At 44.8% G+C, this 13,014-nt stretch overlaps 1 protein-coding gene across 1 annotated transcript; it reads left to right on the top strand.

Annotated features, from left to right (window-relative positions):
- The first annotated feature begins 2,329 nt into the window (after window positions 1–2,329).
- LOC116629204 (transport and Golgi organization protein 1 homolog) lies at window positions 2,330–12,676 on the top strand. The gene is made up of 6 exons (XM_032399512.1): window positions 2,330–2,411; window positions 5,518–5,649; window positions 9,104–9,125; window positions 10,873–10,961; window positions 11,194–11,271; window positions 12,329–12,676. The coding sequence occupies exons 1-6, from the start codon at window positions 2,346–2,348 to the stop codon at window positions 12,674–12,676; spliced, it is 735 nt and encodes a 244-aa protein (XP_032255403.1). The 5' UTR covers window positions 2,330–2,345.
- The last annotated feature ends 338 nt before the right edge of the window (window positions 12,677–13,014 follow it).

Consider the following 13,014-nt stretch of genomic DNA (forward strand, 5'->3'; position numbering starts at 1 on the left):
GTGTGCAAAGGGCAGGGCTTAGCACAGGCCTGAAACAGGAGGGACCTGTGCTTGTCACCAGTGTCGCCTTTAACAGCTGTGAGACGTGAGGCACCGCATCTGGGAAGGCCCTTGCCCCATGGAGATGATGCTGCTCATGTCCATAGGTGCTCAGCACGTGGCTTCCTCTTGTCCTCAGCACAGTTATGGACACAGGCTTGGACGCCCCCAGCTCACTGAAGGAAACCAGCCCAGGGTCACACAGCTGGTAAGCAGCACAGCTGGATCTCACACTCTAGGCTCCCGGCCCTGTTTCCAGGGGCCACGAAGGGCTTCGTAGACGGGAGGCTGACGCTGGCTTTGGGGACACTTCCTCACCTCCACGAGTGATCTCACCTATTCGAGGCCCCCAAACTCTGTTCACTGCTTCTTCTTTCCCTGCTCCCTGTTCCACTTATAATCAGGGTGACCCCGGCCATCCTTCCTGGAATTCCCTAGTCCCCCTTAGAGGCTGGGCCTCTCTCCCGTTCACTTTTGGGCTAGTCTGACTCCACCCCTTCTGTAGCTGGTCTCTCCTTCTATAACCAGGACCACCCAACTCTGGGGCTCTGGAGGCGGGCAGCAGCCTCTCAACAGAATTTCATACAAATGTTTTGCTCTCCTTGTTTTGTTTTTGTTTGCTTGTTTTTTATGGTTTCTTTATATTTATGTTCAAGATACTGCGTTCCTATTTTAGCAGTGCTAAAATGGTTCCTGTTGACAAGAAATTGACACAATAAGTGGTGGTTTGTAGAGCATTGATTTTCAGCTGCCTTGGGCCTGAATGAGTTGGGGAAACATTGTGTTAGTCCTAGAGAGAAACAGTTTAGGAAGTTCGGCTCAGGACAGGGCCCAAGAGAGATGATCACAGGGGGTTTGTCTAGTCACCTGGGTCCCTGGCCCTGCCCACCTGCTTGGCTCTCCCCGCCCAGCACACCTGGAGCTGCCAGATCTCTGGGTGTTGTCTTGGATCCCCCGGGAGAGAAGCTGGTGAATCTTTTCTCTTAAAATGCTCTCATTCCTGGAGGTCCCAAGAGATCCCATGAGAGTCAGCTTGGATTGTTTCCCCTGTGAGGTTCATAACGTAAAGCCCAAGCTAGTGTGTAGCAGGGTCACATAGGTAAGTGACAGATCTACCGCTGTTTGAGGTGTTAAAATGTCTCCATCAATTAGGGATGATTTTGAGGCCATACGGTCTTCTCATACTAATATCCCAGGATATACCAGCCCAGAAGACATACTTGATTACAATTTTGTCATGCTTATTTCATTCGGTTCCAAGGTAGCTTTCTCTTTGGGATTTCTTTACTCCTATTTTATTTATAGAGGTAATTCTCCATTTCTAAACATATGGGAAATTCTAATGAGCTTTTTATCCATGATTTCTAGCACATTCTATTACCACAACATGCTCTCTGTGATTTCATGCCTCTGAAACATACTGAAATGTCCCTTATGACCAAAATAGATCGGGTGCATTTTCGTAAGTGTATCCTATATGCCTAAAGTTAGTGTGTCCTCCACAGTGGTATATGGATGTGGACAGACATACGGAGATAGCTGTGGGATTCAGATGGTTTGCTATCAAGGTCTACATGTTATGGATGTTCTGTGTGCTTTGAGTCACTGAGAGAGGGTTGAAACCTCCCACTCTGCTTGTGTATTTGCTTGTTGTTGCAGTTCTGTCCTCCTTTGCTTTATATGTTGTTCAGCCAATGGCTCTAGGATGGGAGTTCTGGAAGGAAGGAGATAGCGCCCAGAAGAGGGGAACAGGGACCCGGGTTGGGAGGGAGCAGAAACAAGAAGGATGGCCAAAGTTCCAGAGAGGACCTGTTATTGGGATGGCACGTGGTGGGGCGCCAGTTGGGAAGGGGCTCTTTAAGTATGAGGTCACGCGGGGTGTCCATTATGATCTAGCAGGGGCAAAGGCAGATGACTGGCTGAGAGAGAGTATAAAGCCTCTGGGTTGCTAAGGAACGGTTCAACCAGGGCAAGGCTTGGAGAAAAGTGTATCGTCCTCCAATCCCTTCACCTGCTACTGTTTCCTGCTGACCTAGTGATTTCCTAACCTGCTGACCTACTACCCTTTCTGAACCTCCCCTCGAGTACTTACTCTGACCCTGACACCGTCACTGACCCCTTCTTCTCCTGACAAACGCCTTCCCCAATCCCACCCTTTATTTCTACCCTGCTCCCAACCGTCCTTAAAACCCTGTCCCCTTCCCACCCCTTCCCACCCCTCCTTACCCCACCCACCCCTACCTCCACTCCACCCCCCATCTCCACCTCCTCCCTGACGCCCCAGCACCCTTTGGAAGGACCAAGACATGAAGGTGCAGAGGCTGTTGTTCCTGGTGCTCTTGCTCCGCTGTCCCGGTTCCCCAAACCCAAATGTGAGTAAACATGGCACTTCACCGGTATCTTCACAGGTGTGGGGGGGAAGGGCAGAGGGGGAGGGAGAGAGAGAATCCCAAGCCAGCTGTGCAGTGAGTCCAGAGCCTGAAGAGGGACTCAGCCTCAGGACCATGAGATCATGACTTGATCCAAACCAAGACGTCGTCACTTAACTGACTGAGCCACCCGGTGACTCAAAGCTGCTAGTGGTGTCTTCGTTCCTCCTGGGTTCTTTCACATGGTGGTGAAATAATAGTTTTTTCATGGGGTCCTTGGTGGGAACTTGAGAAGAACTGCAGTTCTTCCTGAAGACCGAGGACCGCAGGGCAGGTTTCTCGGTCAGCCTGAAGGGGCTGGGGCCACAGGCGTCCACATCAAGTTCTGGGTCCTGTCTGTGCACTTGGTCCAAAAAGAGCAGCTCTGGCAGGATGGAAACCTGAAAATACTAGGGTTATGGTGTCAAGAAGGAAGGATTTGAGAAGCTATGAAAAGCCATTGAGCTCTTTGTCTTCAATAGGGGGCTTGTATGATATGTACATTAGATCTCATTCAACTTGTCTTTGAAAATGTCAGGAATGCTAATGTCTAGGAGCTACGGGTATTAGACTGGCTCCTGGAAGCCCAGTGAAGATCCTGCTTCAAGCCTTGTATGTTTAGGGTCCATCTTCTACATACTTTGATTTCATATCAGCACATTGTTCATATTTGTGAAGTTTGGCAGCCCTGGGAACAGTGGTATCTTAGGCATCGGTGTTGGGACTCGAGTGTTAAACAGTGAAGTGTCCTTTGTGCTCTGTGCTTCCTGGTTGGTTGACTTGTAACAACTTCTGAGTCAGCCCTTTCCTTCTGGCCTTGGAAGCTGTCCCCAGGGGCTCTGTGTCCCACCAGATCCACGGGAGCCTTGAGAAGCCCAGCAGACACTAAGTGACCGCATCTTGCTGGGACGTCTGTCCCAGGAAAATCTGATGGATTGATGTCATCAGGAAGCGAATGAGTTGTTATCCATTCTTTGGCCCAGTGTGTACAGAGTGTTGATTTCCCCAAAGTCAAAAGCTCCTGAATGTCCTTAGGATTGTCCCAATATAAAGAAATACCTGGTTCCTAGTGTGATATTTCACTCCTTAAAAAATAAAACCCTTACCGTCAGGAGAGAGAGACAGACAGGGAACACCCTAGAAATAAGCAGACTTCTTTAGATCGGCCTACACCAGATTCTTAGAGAGGGCTCTGCAAAGTGGGAGTAGTCAGGAAGGACCCTAGTGTTGAGGCAGAATCATCCCACATGAATACCTCCAGTCAAAAGAGACTCGATTCTGTTTCTTTTGAGTCTTCAAAGGAGGGAATTTCTTGGTAGTCTTTATTGGAAATATTCCCCTCTACCTAGGCTGCATCTCATAGATCACTTGGACTTTCTCACCCTCCCTCATCTCTGAGCTCTTGCATAAACTACCTGGTCTTGCATTTCCCTCCTCCACCTGCTCATGGCCATTGTCTGTTAGAAGCCAGTGTTATTGGCCCCATTGGATGTCATCTAGTTAAGAGTCAGCTACTGGTCAGCATCCCGACAGCTGCCAGATGTACCACGTGGCCACAACTGGGGGTGTTTTCCATTTGTGACAAGATGGCCTCTGTCTTTTGTGCATTTGATCCCCATGATCAACCATTGTGCAGATAGCTAATGTTCTCTTTCAGACAGCGGCTGTTCAAAGACCGTGTATGTTTCCCACCAGCACACATGTTTGTGACCTCAGCTGTGAGGGCTGAAGATGAAAATGTTATAGATTTCAGGGGTACTTTCTAGAGAGTTGTGTTTGCACACAATTCAAGCTTGGTGTGAATGAGTATGAATTGCATTGTGAGCGTCTCGTCTCCTAAAATACTTGGAACTCCACTTTTTGTAAAATGAGATGTGTTCTTTGTTTTGGTGTCCATATCCAGGAATTTTGTATTCTTTTAGAAATGAAATTTCATGGTCATCTGGGTGGCTCAGTCAGTTGAGCTTCTGCCTTAGCCTTGGGTCATGATCCCAGGGTCCTGGGATTGAGCCCTGCTTGGGCTCCCTGCTCAGCTCGCAGTCTTCTTTTCTGTCTCCCTCTACCCCTTCCCCTGCTCATGCTCTCTCTCTCTCTTTCACATCAATAAATAAAATCTTTTAAAAAATTAAATTTTAGAGCTGCTCTTGACTGATTTAGTTACAATACTGAGAAATAGGAACATGAATGTCTTTCACTGGCTTTTGGAGATAGGTGTTCAAGTAATTTAAAATGTCACAGATATCATCAAAAGAAACAAGATCACCTGATCATGAAAATCTTCATGTACCCCTGAAATCTGACATTTTGGGCTGTGATTCTGAAGCAAAGTGGGCATTGAAAGAAAACATGACTGTTTTCAGAAACTAAACAATAATTCTCATTTATTTTTGTTGAAATACTCATCCCATATTATTCTAATAGAAGCCTCCTGTCTCTCTCTCACTCATGTCCTTATCGATAAACATCTGTCCATAGAACATTCTCATTTATATCTCTAGTACATTTTTTATTCTTGCTTTCTCTCATTCTTCCATAAATTTGGGGCATATTTTTGGAAAGGTTCCAGAGGAGTTTATCCAGGTCCTTCATGGATGTACAATAGAAGTCAGTGACTTCTTACCTACTGTAAGTTTACATTTACTTATCTTGTCTATTTTATGTGGGCTTATAAACTCTTAAGTTCTGTTAGCTATAGAAAATTTATTTGCAATGTGTTTGTAGGCAAAATCAAATCTCTTCAGATTTGCCTATTAGATTTTTCCTACAGCTTCAGTGTTCTGTAATGTATATATGATCACAACACCTTTTTCAAGAATAGAGTTTGTTGATATTTGACATAGGTAAACACAGTGAAACCCATCAGCACAGTAAGATAGTAAACACACTCATCACTCCCAAAAGTTTGCCCCTGCTCCTTTGGAATTCCTCTGTGCTCCTTCTCCTCCGTGGGGAGGCAGTTGAGAGGTGTGCTTACCTGGGGGAGGCTGGTTGAGGGTTTGTAAAGTTGATTGTTTGGGACAGAGACATTGTAAATCTTTGAGATTCCTCATTGTCTCACGTGTTATTTCAGCTTGTCCATGTTGTGCCTGACCGTTTCCCTCTTGGCCCTGATGGGGTTGGAGTCCTATGGAAACTTCCCATTATCACCGCCCCCTTGGGAGTTTGTGTCCTTCTCATTTATATCTGGAGAACCATCCTCGCTGTAAGTATACTAAAGTAGCTTATATATACTGTTCTTCATACATAAGCAGAAAATTTTATAGTCATTGGACCTTTTGTATCCATTCAGTAATAGAAATATCCCTCTAATACATCAATTTTGATGATCACCTAGATTGAAATAGATGTAAATTTGTGTTGCAGTGCCTTCTGTGATCCATATGTTCTTTTTTTTTTTTAAAGTTCAAGCATAATTGGCCAACAGTGTAGTATTCGTTTCAGGTGTACAACATGATTCAGCAAGTCTATACATTTCTCAGTGCTCATCACAATAAGTGTACTCTTAATCCCCTTCACCTCTTTCATCCATCCCTCCACCCACCTGCCCTCCAACCCATGTGTTCTTTAGAAGTGTGTTGTTTCATCTCCATTTTTGGGTCATTCTCTAGCTATCTTTCGGTGCTTGATGTCTAGTTTGAGTCGTCTGTGGTCTGAGAACATACTTCCTGTGATTTCTTTTCCTTTGGTTGTTCAGATGTATCTTATGGCCCCGAATATGGCCTCTCTTAGTGAATGTTCCATGGGAACTTGAGAAGAATGTCTTTCCTTGGGTTGTTGAATGGATTATTCTGCAGATGTTAATGGATCCAGCTGATCGGTGATGCTTTTCAGTTCACCTGTGTTCTCATGGAATTTCTGTATCTGTTGGATCTGTCAATGACTGATAGAGGATTCTGAATTCCCCAGCTATAATAGGGATTCGTCTGTTTCCATCAGCAATTCTTTCAGTTTCTGCCTGATGTACTTGGACACTCTGTTGTTAATGCATGCACATGAGAAATTATTATGTCTTTTGGAGAATTGACACCTTTACCGTTGACGTCATTCCCATCATTATCCCCGACGGTTTTCCTTCCTCTGTAGTGTGTTTTGCAGGATCATTTCACTGGCCACAGGTTTCTAGTTGGATGTTTCTTTGAACACTTTAAACATTTCATCCTTCTTGATGGCAAGGTTTCTGAAGTGTGATGTAGTCCTTATCCTTATTCCTCTTGGGTAAGGGTTACTGCTCTCCTTCCCCCTTCCACCACCCACACCCAAGCCCTGCTCCAGATTTCCAGAATTGTTCCTTTGTCTTTAAGGACCTGTGACTGAACATTCTGGGTTAGGCATCGTTGGTGTTAGTTGTTTGTGTGTTTCTTTTGGTATTTATCCTGCTTTCCTTGTCTTGAGCTTCCTGGATCTGCGATTTGGTGGCTATATTAATTTAGGAAAATCCTCAGTCATTATTGCTCCAACTGTCTCTCTGTCCATTCTCCTGCTGTTTTCCTATTATGTGTGTGTTACACGATTTGTAATTGTCCCACTGGTCTTGGATTTTCTGTGCTGTCTTTTTAATTTTTGTCTTTGTTTTTCTTTTTGGAAGTTTCTGCCGGAAATTCTTTAGGCACAATGATTCTTTCCTCTGGTATGTTGAGTCTCTTAATGAAGCCATCAAAGGCATTCTTCATTTCTGTTATGGTGTTGTCCAGCATCCCGGTAAAATCTTAGAGTTTCATATCTCTGCTTACATTCATCATCTCTTCTTCCTACTGCCCCCTTTTTGCTTAGATCCAAGATCAGGTATGGAAGGGACATGAAATTCCCAGCCTGCCGATGCCATCGTCTCTGCCTTAGATGCCTCAGGTAGTGTGATTCTAGTGCTTGCTGGCGTGGTTTTTACCTCTAGTATGCCTTGTGAGGTTGTGTTGAAAGCTAGATCTCCTGTTCTGGTAAAGGAACTGAGGTAAATAGGACGTTAGGGTGAGGTTGTCTACTCATCTGTGTGCGGTTAGACTGAGTTTACTCCCAGGTGAGACAGGGAGGAGATTGCATTGGAGTGGAGACTTTCCCCCTCACCTCTATTGCTTAGTTTGGGAAAGGCCCAGTTAGGCTCTGGGGACATAGTTTCACTTGAAGGCAGACCTTTCTAAGAAGAACAGAAAACTTCTGAGTTTATTTCTAAATGGAATCTCCCCCCTCTCCCTGCCAATGGAGAAACCTTCCCTTCAAAAGGAAAATAAGTATGTGCTACGGTGAGCGCTGTGAATTGTGCAAGACTGTTGAATCACAGATCTGTAGTTCTGAAACAAATAATGCAATATATGTTAAGAAAAAAAGAAGAAGAAGATAGCAGGAGGGGAAGAATGAAGGGGGGGAAATCGGAGGGGGAGATGAACCATGAGAGACGATGGACTCTGAAAAACAAACTGAGGGTCCTAGAGGGGAGGGGGGTGGGAGGATGGGTTAGCGAGGTAATGGGTATTAAAGAGGGCACGTTCTGCATGGAGCACTGGGTGTTATGCACAATGAATCCTGGGTCACTACATCAAAAACTAATGATGTCATGTATGGTGATTAACATAACAATAAAAAATTTTTTAAAAAAGGAAAACAAAACTATGACATCTTTGCTCTGCTCATCTGTCTCTTCACTTCCCCTTCCTGTGGGGCTGGGTGACAAGGGCCAGAGCAACTCAGAGATTCCTAAGCAACATGTGAAGTTACAGGAATCACCATGGTTTTCTGTTTGCCCTCCACTGATGGACTTTCCCCTAACAACGTTATTATGACTGGCTTGTTGATAGCCTGCTGAGATTCCAATATCCTGGCAAGATTTGGGGGCTGGCCTCAGCCTCTCCTCATCCTGTAAAACTTTTGAATGGGGAAATATGTTAATGGTGTCAAAATGGGGTCTTGCCTAGAGTTTCCTAAGCTATAATTTATCAGGGTGACTCGATCTGGATAGCCTGGTTCCCCTCTTTTGAAACATCCGCTGTCATTTCTCTTGTTGCTTATGCTTCATCTCTCGCCACGTGCCACTCTTTTTCTCATTCGATGGCTTTTCTTTCTTTTTGATGACCCTCTGTAGCAGTCTGGGAAACTTCATAGCACCTGATGTGCCATAACTGTGTGTGAATTCAGCAAACAGCCAACCCTTAGTAATAGTTCAGAGAAGCTTTCTGGACAAGGAAAACGGCATAATTTTGTCAGCGCTTTGCTCACCTGCCAGCCTCCCTTCCTACATTCCTTCCTCCCTTCCTTCCATTTTCTTTCTTTCAGGATCTTAGAATAATCCGTTTCTGAACTCAGTGTGGCTATTGGGTTGCATTAAAGTTACGGAAATGATGAATTCATGAATACGTTTTAAAATGTCTGCATGGTCCGCTGTCAAAATTGAACAGGTTGAACGTTCATTTCACAGAATGTGACTAGATTTTGGGGTCAAAACTAAGATATATCCTTTGTGCTCTTTATCAGAAATGGATTGTGAACTATGGTGACTTAATCAGGAAATTCCAATTTTGTCTTCTTTTTTCATCCTGTGAAGTCATTCTGCTAAACAAAATGATTATTGTACTTTTATTGGATGACTGTTTCGGTATTGACCTGAACTAGAGATTTTGACTAGTAATATGTTTTGACATCAAACTTCATTTTGTTTCTTCCTCTCTTAGATAAAGCCTCGACAATATCAAGGTAAGTTTTTTTGGCTTTAGTTTTCATTGTCGTAAATTCTCGGTACTGGTGTTTGATGTGGGTATAATAGGACTAGGGATAAATATGGTGACTCCTGATGTCTAATTGACTTGGTAACTCCTGAAAATCGTTCTCTTTCCCATGTGGAGTCTAAGTGACAATGTGGAGGGTGTTGCCATCTCTTAGGAGACCAGGAGGAGGTATACCTCATGGGAGTAGGGAGAATAGGAAGAGTCATTTTGCAGAGACATGTTTAGGAGGCATGCGATGATAGGAGCCTGAGGTCTGGAGTGAGTACTTTGCCAGTACTTTGTACTGGCTCTTGGTGAAATGTCGAGATGAGAAAACACTCTTTGAGTCTAACAAGCAGGCTACACTTAGAGAAGGAGCCACATGTTGCCAGACAGAGCGTGTGTCACAAGAGAGGTTTAAAGCGTGGTTTTGAGTCTGAAGTGGAGGGAGCCTTTCCTGCCAGGGGAGGATGAGTGGAAAGGAACGGGTGCCAGTGGGGGTGATGTACTGTGTCGGGCCTCATGGATTGTGGTGATTCCGTGGTGCTGTCTGTTGACGGCCAGGGTGGCTGCCTGGCACATAGCAAACCCTTGAATGCTGGTGTTCGTCCCTGTGAGTGCAGCAGTGGGGGTGGTGAGAAGAGAGATCTCAGGGCACGAGAGCGCTCACATTGGGCCAATAGAAGAGAAGTTTGCACTTTGAGGTAAGATGAGAGAATTGTTATTTTTTAGAAGATTCTGTTTATTCACTTGACAGAGAGGGCACAAGCAGACCGAGTGGCTGGCAGAGGGAGGGGGAGAAGCATGCACCCCACTGAGCCCAGACCCAGATGGGGGATCCCAGGACCCAGGGTGGAATCAAGACCCGATGTGGGATCATGACCCAAGCTGAAGGCAGACACTTAAGCGACTGAGCCACGCAAGTACCCCAAGATGAGGGAATTAAGTGCCAGTTAGAGGAGTCTGTGTTCTCGACCTTCGATGTGTTATCCATCTGTGATAGGGCGCTTCATGAGAGTTGTTTTCCTGTCAGGGTAGAGGGTAACCTTCTCATGTTGGGATGAGAAAAGCTTGTGTCCCAGGGAGTGTGAGTTATCCAGGCCCTCCAGAGACTGTAACGTGGAGTTTGTACCCGAGTGTGTTTGATTCCAAAGATCTTGTCCTCCAGAGCCCCTGCCTAGGGTTCATGACAGGCAATCTGTGAGCAGCAGAAAGTCACTGAAGGCCTTGGAGGTGTCACTCAATTGCCACTTTGAGCTTTCCTTGTGTGGAATTCCAAGGAGGATCTGGAAACGGACATGGCGCTGAGCAGGAGCAAAGGATGGTTTTGTTCATTTTGGGTTGTTTGCAGGGACTTATTTTTGTACCTTAATCATTGGAGGAGAGAAATGTTAGTTGACAGGATGCTTGGTTTTTCTGTTAGGTATCTGGGGATGACATCAGCATTTGCAGTGATTGCATTTTCCAAGATTGGTGCTTCCGGATGGGAGTAAACTTAGAAGACATTTGAGGGCGTTTCTCTATTTTTGAAAAAAATTTCAGTAGGAATCTCCCCGAAATAGGTTGTCTTAGGTTTCCAATGCTGCTAAAACTTGCTTCCTTAGGGCACAATGGGAATGCTAACAAGTTAGTTACACCCAAGTGTCAGAGAATGTGTCTCTGGTGCTCATACACTGGGATTATTCAATGTCACTGGTTTTGCTAGTTATCTTTGAGATTCTTTTTTCTCCTTTTAGTAACCTTACAACAAATAAAGGAGAAGATCCGTCGACTTAGAACAGAAAACAGGGAGCTTGCTCAGGAAATATCCCTTTGGGAGCTGAAGGTATCAGTGCCTTTTCAAATACTTTTTGTGATTTCATTTTGGTTACTTCCACCTCTTGTAGTTCATCCTATTGACCTATTTCATGTGATCCAGAAATGGTCCTGATTCAAGAGAAGTTTCACAAATGTAGAGCACTGCCTCTCTATTTTGAAAGGAGTCACACATGAGTAGATAGGTTTGTGTAACCCGATGCTATTTTGGAATTCTGTTTCCTTCTTCATATGTTTTATAGATCCAGGAAGGCAAGAAACACCTTGCAGAAACCAAGAGTGAACATAAGTTTCTCTCTGAGGAAGTGCTTCAATGGAAGGTAAGAATCCCTTCTTTGCCTGAATTGTGTCCTACCAACAGAAATCAAAGTAATGAATTATCATCATTATCATGATTATTATTATTATTTTAAACATTGCTTGATTGACTGATTTGAGAGAGAGAGAAAGAGTGAGTGGTAGGGGACAGAAGGAGAGAGAGAATCCCAAGCTGACTCCATGCTGAGTGTGTATCCTGATGCAGGGGTCAATCCCATACCCCTGAGATCAGGCCTTGAGCCAAAACGAAAGCAGGAGTCAGACACTCCACCGACTGTGCCACCCGGATGCCACCCAGGTGCCCCAAGGAATGGATTATTATTACTCATTCAAAATGTTTTGTTGAAGGAGAACATCAAAAAGGTTGAGGAAGTTAATGAAAATTTAAATGACACCCTTCGTCGGGCACGGGCTCACTTGCAAATTGAGAGAGAGAAGAAGGTCAAGAATCAGGGTGTGGTAAGAGCTGGCTGTTGAGTTTTAGCTTAATGTGGCTCCGGCAGGCTTTTGGTTCACTGGGTGAGGTGAGTGCAGCATCCTCGCTTGCTGTTTAGCACAGTAGAGAGTGGGCATCTGGGAACTGAAACTCCTACGGAGCAGTGAGCTGGGATTTCACTTAGAACCACCATGATGAGGTTTGCTCTTATAAGGACTGGGAAGTATGGTTGATTTCACAGCGAGGTAATGATCACATCATTCAGCCCTGCCCTCCAAGATATGTAGCAGATCCCCACAAGATACTTGAGCGATGAAGGGCGATGGCTGGCCCGACTGTACAGTCCCTTCCTCTCTTAATGCCAAACGGAGCATTTTCAATGTGAATAGGGGAAGACGTGTATATATGTATGTATGTGGATATATATATGAATGAAAGCCACTAAGAAAGTCATTTGTGAGTTCTTTGACTTGAACTCTTTTCCACTTTGCTTACTTTCTCCTTCTTCTATTATGCCTTAAGGGCTTTCTTTGTTGCACTGCATGATCCTGTCCTATTAGGCGCCCTCACGTTGTTGTGTGATCATGATTTCCTGAATGTCTTTTCTCATATCTGTCTTAAAGGCCCAGGATGCATCCGAGGATGGAGAGCAGAGAGCCTTTAGGGCCAAAAAACGAGAACTGCAGGGTATGTTATTTTGGGGGAAGAAATCCCCATATGGTGGCAATGAGTTTGCATTGGGAAGGGAAAGAATGCCTTCCTGCCTTCAAGGTCTTGCCCTTCTCCTTTCCCTATCAAACCGAAGTTCTCAGGTCATGTGCACATACACACACAAAAGAAAACTCATCCTTTCCAGAATATCAACGATGGATGGAAGACCATTGCAATGCCCTGAGTTCTTTGAAAACCACTCAAGAAGCCGAATTGAAAATACTGAGGAGGAAAGTGGGTATCGTGGTGGATTTCTCTAAACAGAGACAAGTGGCTGCCGAAGAGTAAGCTATTCTTGTGTGAATTGCCACAGATACTATTGTATGAATTTCTGTGACGGCCAGTCTAGATGATTGTATTTCTTTTAGAATTGGCTCTAGAGTATTTTTGCCAAATGCATTCTGTAGGATTGTGCCTGCCCTTCCTGCCTTGATGTGTGTGACCTGCATTTCCCTTTGTGTTCTAACTGCTTGTCACGCTTGTTGTGTGACTCCTTGGAGTAGAAGAGGGAAGGTACCATCATTAAAAACTTTGATACCTGGATCCCCTCTGGGTCTGTCTGCATTGTCCTTTTGGTTTCCGTGTCATCCCATGTTCT

The sequence above is a fragment of the Phoca vitulina genome, unplaced genomic scaffold (genome assembly GCF_004348235.1).
Source record: "Phoca vitulina isolate PV1807 unplaced genomic scaffold, GSC_HSeal_1.0 scaffold382, whole genome shotgun sequence".
Lineage (NCBI taxonomy): Eukaryota > Metazoa > Chordata > Mammalia > Carnivora > Phocidae > Phoca > Phoca vitulina.

What these genes read in the sequence shown, in the direction of transcription:
- LOC116629204 (XM_032399512.1), top strand. Translation starts at nt 2,346, where the DNA reads ATGAAGGTGCAGAGGCTGTTGTTCCTGGTGCTCTTGCTCCGCTGTCCC. An exon ending in CCGGTTCCCCAAACCCAAAT is followed by an intron (nt 2,412 to 5,517) that starts GTGAGTAAACAT and finishes GTGTTATTTCAG; the next exon opens with CTTGTCCATGTTGTGCCTGA. An exon ending in AAAGCCTCGACAATATCAAG is followed by an intron (nt 9,126 to 10,872) that starts GTAAGTTTTTTT and finishes TTCTCCTTTTAG; the next exon opens with TAACCTTACAACAAATAAAG.